This window comes from Crocuta crocuta, unplaced genomic scaffold (assembly GCF_008692635.1).
Source record: "Crocuta crocuta isolate KB4526 unplaced genomic scaffold, BGI_CrCroc_1.0 scaffold64, whole genome shotgun sequence".
Classification (NCBI taxonomy): domain Eukaryota; kingdom Metazoa; phylum Chordata; class Mammalia; order Carnivora; family Hyaenidae; genus Crocuta; species Crocuta crocuta.
In genome coordinates this window covers 4,413,684-4,421,881 of record NW_027530640.1, presented here as the reverse complement: position 1 = coordinate 4,421,881, position 8,198 = coordinate 4,413,684, and the positions used below count along the sequence as shown (strand labels likewise).

General features: G+C 42.4%; 1 protein-coding gene across 1 annotated transcript in view; it reads left to right on the top strand.

Moving 5' to 3' along the window:
* The first annotated feature begins 7,922 nt into the window (after positions 1-7,922).
* Positions 7,923-8,198, top strand: part of HINT1 (histidine triad nucleotide binding protein 1) — a 4,002-nt gene continuing 3,726 nt past the window's right edge. Inside the window, exon 1 of the mRNA XM_077768579.1 lies at positions 7,923-8,120. Coding sequence (XP_077624705.1) covers positions 8,010-8,120 — 111 coding nt within the window. The 5' untranslated portion in view covers positions 7,923-8,009. The remainder of the gene's footprint in view (positions 8,121-8,198) is intronic.

Below are 8,198 nucleotides of genomic sequence, written 5' to 3'. Positions count from 1 at the left end.
CACAAAACTAAAAGGCAGAATGGGAGAAGACATTTGCAAATAACATATGTGATAAAGAATTAATATCCAAAACATACAAAGAACTTATAAAACTCAACACTCAAAAATGAATAATCCAATTTAAAAGGGGCAAAAGACATGAATAGACACTTTCCCAAAGGCATACAGATGACTAACAGACAAATGAGGCGTTCAACATCACTCATCATCAGGGAAATACAAATCAAAACCACAATTAGGTATCACCTCACACCCGTCAGAATGGCTAACTCAAAAACACAAGAAACAACAGGTATTGGCAAAGATGTGGTGAAAGGGGACTCCTCTTGCACTGTGGGTGGGAATGCAAACTGGGGCAGCTACTCTTGAGAACATTATGGAGGTTCCTCAAAAAGTTAAAAATAGAACTACCCTATGATCTAGCAATTGCACAACTAGGTATTTACCCAAAGAGTACAAAAATACTAATTTAAAGGGTTACATGCATCCTGATGTTTATACTAGCATTATTTACAATAGAAAAATTATGGAGACAGTCCAAATGCCCATCAACTGAAAAATGGATAAAGAAGATGTGATAAATATATTTACAAACATTCATCCATCAAAAAGAATGAAATCTTACCATTTGCAACGACACAGATGGAGCTAGAGAGTATTATGTTAAGTGAAATCAGTCGGAGAAAGACAAATACCGTACAATTTCACTCAAAGGTGGAATTTAAGAAACAAAACAAATGAGCAAAGGGGAAAAATAAAGGGAGAGAAGCAAACCAAGAAACAAACCCTTAACTATAGAGAACAAACTGATAGTTACCAGGTGGGAGGTAGTGGTGGGGGTGTTGGGTTATCTGGGTGAGGGGAATGAAGGAGGGCACTTCTGATGAGCACCAGGTGTTGTATGGAAGTGCTGAATCACTATACTGTACACCTGAAACTATTATTATATTGTATGTTAACTGGAACTTAAATGAAAACTTTAAAAAGTACTAATGTAAGGAAAAGAAAATGCCATCAATACTGCCTGGGAGCTGTAAAAGCTAATATCACCTTGGAGTTAACAAAGTTTTATTAAAAGAAAGAAAGCTAAGTCACAGATTATCTTCTCTTCCTCATTTGCTTATATTAATTAGATAATTTAGATAGTGTATATGGAAAGTGGGTTTTTTACAGGGAAATCAGTTGGAATAGGACGTTGACATCTATTGTAAGCTTGAACAAGTTAGTCCGCCTTTGTCTCAATCTTCTTACATAATGGATTAATATTAAGAGTATATGGGAAATTTTCTGAACTAGGTTTCACGTAAAACTTTTCTAATGGGGGCGCCTGGGTGGCTTAGTCGGTTAAGCGTCCGACTTTCACTTAGGTCATGATCTCGCGGTTCGTGGTGTTCGAGCCCCGCGTCGGGCTCTGTGCTGACAGCCAGCTCAGAGCCTGGAGCCTATTTCAGAGTCTGTGTCTCCCTCTCTCTCTGACTCTCCCCTGCTAACGCTGTCTCTCTCTCTCTCCTAGAAATAAATAAAAATATATTAAAAAAAAACTTTTTAATGTTTATTTTTGAGAGGAGGCGGGAGGCGGAGGGGGATCTGGAGCCGGTTCTATGGGGACAGAAAAGAGCCCCATACAGGGCTTGAACTCCCAAACCAGGAAATAATGACCTGATCCAAAGTTGAATGCTTAATCGACTGAGCCACCCAGACGCCCCTGAGTTTCACTTCAGATAGTCATTACTTCCCTATCCTTTCTGTCTGGGTTGTATGTTCCTGAGGTATATACACTGCACTGGGTACTTCCGACATTGTATGCTAATCAGATGCTTACTTGCTGTGGTCCCCTACTTCCTCAAAGACTTCTTGGTCACTTTTATATCCTTCACACTTACCGTAAGTATCTTCTATACATGGTACGTCTCCCCCAAAGTGTTTTTGGAATGAATCCTAATTAATTTCTTTTGTATTCAAGTTTTTCACTTGAACTTCCCACTTCAACAGCTTTCCATATACTAATTCCTCTTTCTGGAATACTCTTTTCTCTCTTGTAGCAATTATTTTTCCTCCTAGCAAATTTCTAATCAAACTTCAGGACCCAACTTATAGTTCTATTCGACACATTTTTTTCATCCCTCCAGAGAGGTTAAATCCCAGTAATAAGCTCACAAAATACACTGTATTTTCCCATTCAAAATCTCCTTATCTGCTAGATTTCTTTATGAAGCAAAGATGGTCTGTTTTTCTTGCATCCACTATGCTAAGGCTAAGTGCTGGCTCTAAGGTATTACTGATAGGTATTATGGATACGCCATAAATTATGTGAATAACTCTTTAAAATTGTCTCTATTGGTGTTGTGACACATACTAAAATGTACTGCGAACACCAAATTCACCAAAACACGAGGCGCCGCTTATTGTTGAACAACCGTAAGCATTGCTTTTCCTTCACTACACGATAACAGGCTATTTTCACCTTTCCATGCTCATACTGTAGCCAGTGACAGGACCCAAAAGGTCATACTCTTATTTAAGGTTAGGAATGGCTAGTCCAGAGAGGTGTGTGCCCCAGCCGGGAACGTGTATATTTGATGAGTAATGAATATGAGACCAGGTCCTCAGGGAAGTGCCGGGTGGGGCCATCACTAACCAAGTTCATTCAGAAACCCAGGTCTCACGGGACTCTGCTGTCTCTGCAGGTGTTAGTTAATTTTTGCCAAATGATTCTTCGGGGACTCGGTTTCCTTGGTTCCCAGACTTCGTTGTACCTTCCGGTTATCTGACTAAACTTTTCTTATAGGATGGTTGTGGCGCAGGAACTAACTGCATTTGGCGTTTTCGTCCACCTCTCAAAGATGTAAAAGTGGTCCCTCACACAAACGCTTGGTGTGGGGGCTAGACGGGCAGAACACAATTCACTGCCTTGCATGACTTAGAAACAAATACTTTGGCACCCCAGAAGACGAGGGAGGAAGCAATGGTGTCACCGTCCCTCTGCACCAGCACAAAACCGCGGCAGCCCTTCGGGGTTGGTCACCCGGCTCTGCAGCGACAACACTCACATTCTCCGTGAAGGGTCCTGAGCCCATATCTACTGAGGTTGCAGACAACCTTCGCAAGGCCACCGCTTTCCCTCCCCGTCGGTACCGTACCCAAGCCCTACCCTGACCCAGTCACCTTGGCCGCCTGACCCATGGCTCTCCGCGCTGCGGCGGCTACTTCTTCAGCGGTCGAGTTGCCCCGCTTCTCCACAACCAATCACTGCCTGGGGTGGACTATCCAACCCCCTGAAGTCAGGCTCTCTACCGTGCCGCAACCAATCACTGCGCAGAACCACCTGGTAACCCCACCCCCGCAGAGGCACGCTGGAGACAGTTCGGAAACTGCCGCACTCTGGTAAAACCGCGAGAAGCTGTTGAGCGTGATTACTGGAGGGAGGAGAACGGAAATTATCTGGACGCCATGTTAGTTAGGGGCAGACCTACTTCCGGTCTCTTCAGAAGCAAATTTAGGGGGCGAAGGGTGGGTTACATATAATGGATGGCTTGTGCACGTATACATTATACCTCTTGTTTGGGAGTTGAAGTTATGTTTACGTTTCTCAGTTGCCAAAGTGTCCATAAATAAGGGCCAAAACCTAACAACTATAGCGGCCACTGATTGTAATGATGATTCCCCAAAGTGCTTGTCTCAATTAATTCCCCGAAACGGTGTGGTAAAGTTAATCAAGAACATACCGCTAGTAAATAGAGATCTGGGATACAAAACCCTATGCTGGACCTGAAAATCCAGTCATACCCTCTACACATCCTGCTTACTTGGCTCCTTGGTTTTATTGGTCAAGAGGCTGGAAATGTTATTTAAGTACATTTTAACTTAGGACCCTGAAAGCCTCAAGAAAAACCTGAACCTTTCCCCCATTGCATAATCGTTGTTTGCCTTCTCTACTCCACAGTTTTTCAGGTTAACGTTTAGTTAAAACTGACTTTCTATTAGGAATGAAAGATGTGAAGCAATGGCTCTTCAAGGCCTTTTTCCTTCTCTGTGATTTACGTCATTTTAAAGAATATTCCAAGTCATCCACGAATAGGAAGATAATAGTTGACTTTTGAAATTATAATTTCTTAGGTCTGCAGACGCGTGTTTAACATAACCAAGCAATTAAACCAAATATACTGGAAACAGGAAAAATATCCAGGAAACAAAAGATGATCTTGTGACAGTGTATGTTTCTGCTTTCTGATTTCTAAAGAATGACTGAAACAAGCTTTTTTACATTTTTAGTTTAAAACCATAGCCCAGTTTCCTAAAAATTTGTAATTTATTATTATAATTTCTAGCTAACTAGGGTCCTGTAGTCAGTTAAGCAAAACCCTCATCTGCCAATACTTGAAAATATAGTTCCCATAGTGCCCAAATCAGTTCATTACTGAAGCTTCTCTTAGATAAATATGTATGGTTCATTAAGCTGTTCCATAAATGAGGTGTCTAGTTTGGTTATTCTGGAATATGTCCTAGACTGGTAACATCTCAAAGTAGGGGACCCAGAACTGAACAAGAAATTTCAACTTGTTCCTTACATAAGTTCATGCAGCTATACACTAGGCAGAATAAAGGCCTCCAAAAGATGTCCCTGTTTAAATCGCAGGAACTTTTGAAGATGTTATCTTGTATGACAAAAGGTACTTTACAGGTGTAATTAACTTAAGGCTTTTGAAATGGGAAAAGTATCCTGGATTGTCTGGAGGGCCCAATGTAATCACAAGGATCCTAATAAGTGGAAAAAGGAAACAGAGTCAGGGAGAGATTTGAAGATGCTCTGCTGCTGGCTCTGAAGATACAGGAAAGGACCTCAAGCCAAGAAATGCAGGTACCCTCTAGAAGGTAAGGTAGGGGAAATGCTTTTACCTAGAGCCTCTAGAAGGAATGCAGCCCTGCTAACACCATAATTTTAACCCAGTGAAACTCAGACTTATGACTTCCAGAATGCTACCCATCTGTGGCCCCTTCCATGTTCAAAGCCAATGGGAGAGCGTCTTCAATCTTTGACTGTCACCTCTCCTTCCATTGTCTTCTCTCCTTTTCTCTCTCCTGTGTTCTTCTTTCACTTATAGAGGTCCCTGTGATTATATTAAGCCCACCTGGACAATCCAGGAAATCTCCCCTCCTGCACGATCCTTAATTTAATGAAATCCCTTTTTCCATGTAAAGTAACATATTGATACGCTCCAGAAATTAGGGCCTGGACATCTTCTGCCTACCACACCCAGTTGGGGTAAAGCTAGTTAATAAGGTTGAAATGGAAGGAAATGAAGTAGGAGAAGCAGCCATGGGCCTGATCACATAAGAACACTATATGACAAGGCAAAGATTTTGGATTTAATTGTGACAAAATGCCTTAATAGCAGGAAAGTGACATCATGATTTGCTTTTTATAAAAACAGCTTTGTATGCTGAATGGCAAACCAACTACAGAGGAAGGAGACATGCTAACTAGGAGGCTCTCAAAGTACTCCAGGCAAGATATGATAAATGGCTTGGATTAGAGTGATGTAGAAGAGGAGGTGAGGACTGATTAGATGCATGACATATATTGCAAGTATAAGAAAGAAGAGTTAATGGGGCACCTGGGTGGCTCAGTCGGTTAAGCATGCGACTTCAGCTCTGGTCATGATCTCACAGTTCTTGGGTTCGAGCCCCATGTCAGGCTCTGTGCAGACATCTAGCTCAGAGCCTGGAGCCTGCTTCAGATTCTGTGTGTGTCTCTCTCTCTGACCGTTCCCTGCTCATGCTGTCTCTCTCACTCTCTCTCTCAGAAATAAATAAAACATTAAAAAAAAATTTAAAAAAAAACAAAGAGTTAAGGATGATTTCAAGGCTTTTGACTTGAGCAATTTGGTGAATGGTATAATAGTAGATGTAGAATGCTGCAAGAGGAGTTTTGTTTGTTTGCTGTGCAAAGAGTAAAAATACAAATGTGAAGAGCCTGATGGACATCCATACTGAGGTGGTGAGTAGGCAGTAATAAATACTATACACCAATCTGGAATTAAGGGGAAAGGTAGGTCAGGAGATACATACTGTAGAAACATTATTCTGTATACGATAAAAATCTCAGTGAAAGATGACCACATTTATTATCCAAAACAGTATATATCTCTTCTTTTTAACTTTTTATTTTGACAATTTCAGTCTTACAGGAAAGTTGCAAGAATAGAAGGATTTGCATATATGTCTCATTTGGATTCCCCAAATGTTAACATTTTACTACAAATGGCGTTATCCTTTTCTAGGTCTCTATATATGAACATTTTTTGCATTTCTTTCCTGTTTGAAACAGAGCTGCAGACACGATAGCCCTATACTGGTAAATACTTCAGTGTTTTTTATTCCTACAAAAGAAAGGTCAATCTCTTATATCAGTGGGTCTCAAAGTATGATTCCAGGGCCAGCAGCAAGTACATGACTTGGAAACATTTTAGAAAACTAAATTATAAGACCCTACCCCAGATCAAGATAATTCTGCCATGGTTATGTGAAGAAATTAACATAACTTTCAAAGTTACTGTCTAATTCATAGGCATTATTTAGATTTTGCCAATTGCCCCAGTAATGTTGATAGCAAAAGTAGCAAATGTGATACCAATAATTTTTATTGGTAGTGGACAAAACAATACAAACTGGTAAAGTATAATCACGTAAGTAGTCCTGGAGCTATACTTAATTTTTCTTACTAAGGATATGTGGTAATTAAATATTAGCTAGAGAAGGGGCGCCTGGGTGGCTTAGTCGGTTAAGCGTCCGACTTTCGCTTAGGTCATGATCTCCCGGTTCGTGGGTTCGAGCCCCGCGTCGGGCTCTGTGCTGCCTGCCAGCTCAGAGCCTGGAGCCTGTTTCAGAGTCTGTGACTCCCTCTCTCTGACCCTCCCCTGCTCACGCTGTCTCTCTCTCCCCTAGAAATAAATAAAAAAAAAATAAATAAATAAGTAAATATTAGCTAGAGAAGAGGGCCAAGAACGGAACCCATAGAGAAGTCTGGAACTGGAGGCTTACTGTGAAGGAGAAACAGACCCAGAGAAGGAAGAGAAGACCACGAGAGTGAGGACTATTCCTGAAAAGAGGAAACGGTCCAAAAGCAGTAAATGATACTAAGAGGTCTAGCATGATGAGAATTGGAAATGCCCGCAGAATTTTTTAAGTGGGAGTTCCTTAGTGACATTGTAAGAGGGTAATGGGCTAAAAAATATGTATGACAAAGTACACAAAGAATAAATAAAACTCTTAAAAAGCAGCAAAGATTTGAAGGTGTGTGTCAAGTTAAGAAAGGTATTGTTCCTTTCAGGTAGGGCATCTTACATTATGTTGGTTACTTCTGGGAAGAAGTCTTTGTAGAACAGTCCTGGGAAGATTACAAACTCCTGATGCCTGGGTTCCAACCCGGGAGTCTGATTTAATTGATATGAAGTGAGGCTAGATTCAAGAGGATTTTTCAAAACTTCAAGTGAGTTTAACGTGCCGTGCGAACCACCTCTAGAGGGAGGAGGGAAAAAAAAAAACTTAAAAGGAGGGTTTACTTACTGGAGCCAAGACCTTCTGTAGCTGAGAAATTACGTGTTACCGTGTCTCAGTATACGTGTTTGGATTATCAAATCTTTTCAGTTACAGTACCTACGTTTTCCTACAAATGCCCATAAAGCAAGGGAAGAAGTAGTTATACAGTAACTCCACTCCCCAAGTCATACTAAAGGAAGAAAGAAAAATGACCTTGAAGCGGCTCCCTAGAGCCTCAGAACAGGAACCTCCCTTCCGGCGGGTCTAGTCGGGCGGTTCTTGCGGGCTCCCGCTCGCTAGCTGCACCCCACAGCTCAGGGCGCCAGTGCGCACGCGCCGGACCAGCTCCGGAGCCAGAGCTGCGGTCCCCGCGCAGGCTTGGCCGCGCCCCCCCGCCCTCTGCCCGCTGCTGCGGCTCCTCCCTCCTCCGGAGCTTCTCCCCCGGGCTGCAGCGCGGGAGGGAGGCCGAGATGGCTGATGAGATCGCCAAGGCTCAGGCCGCCCGGCCTGGCGGCGACACGATCTTCGGAAAGATCATTCGCAAGGAAATCCCAGCCAAAATCATTTTTGAGGATGACCAGGTAGACACTGGGCGTCGCCTTGCTGGCGGGTTGAGGCAGGATAGTCGCCCGTGGACACGCGGGGTTCCCGTCTAGGGA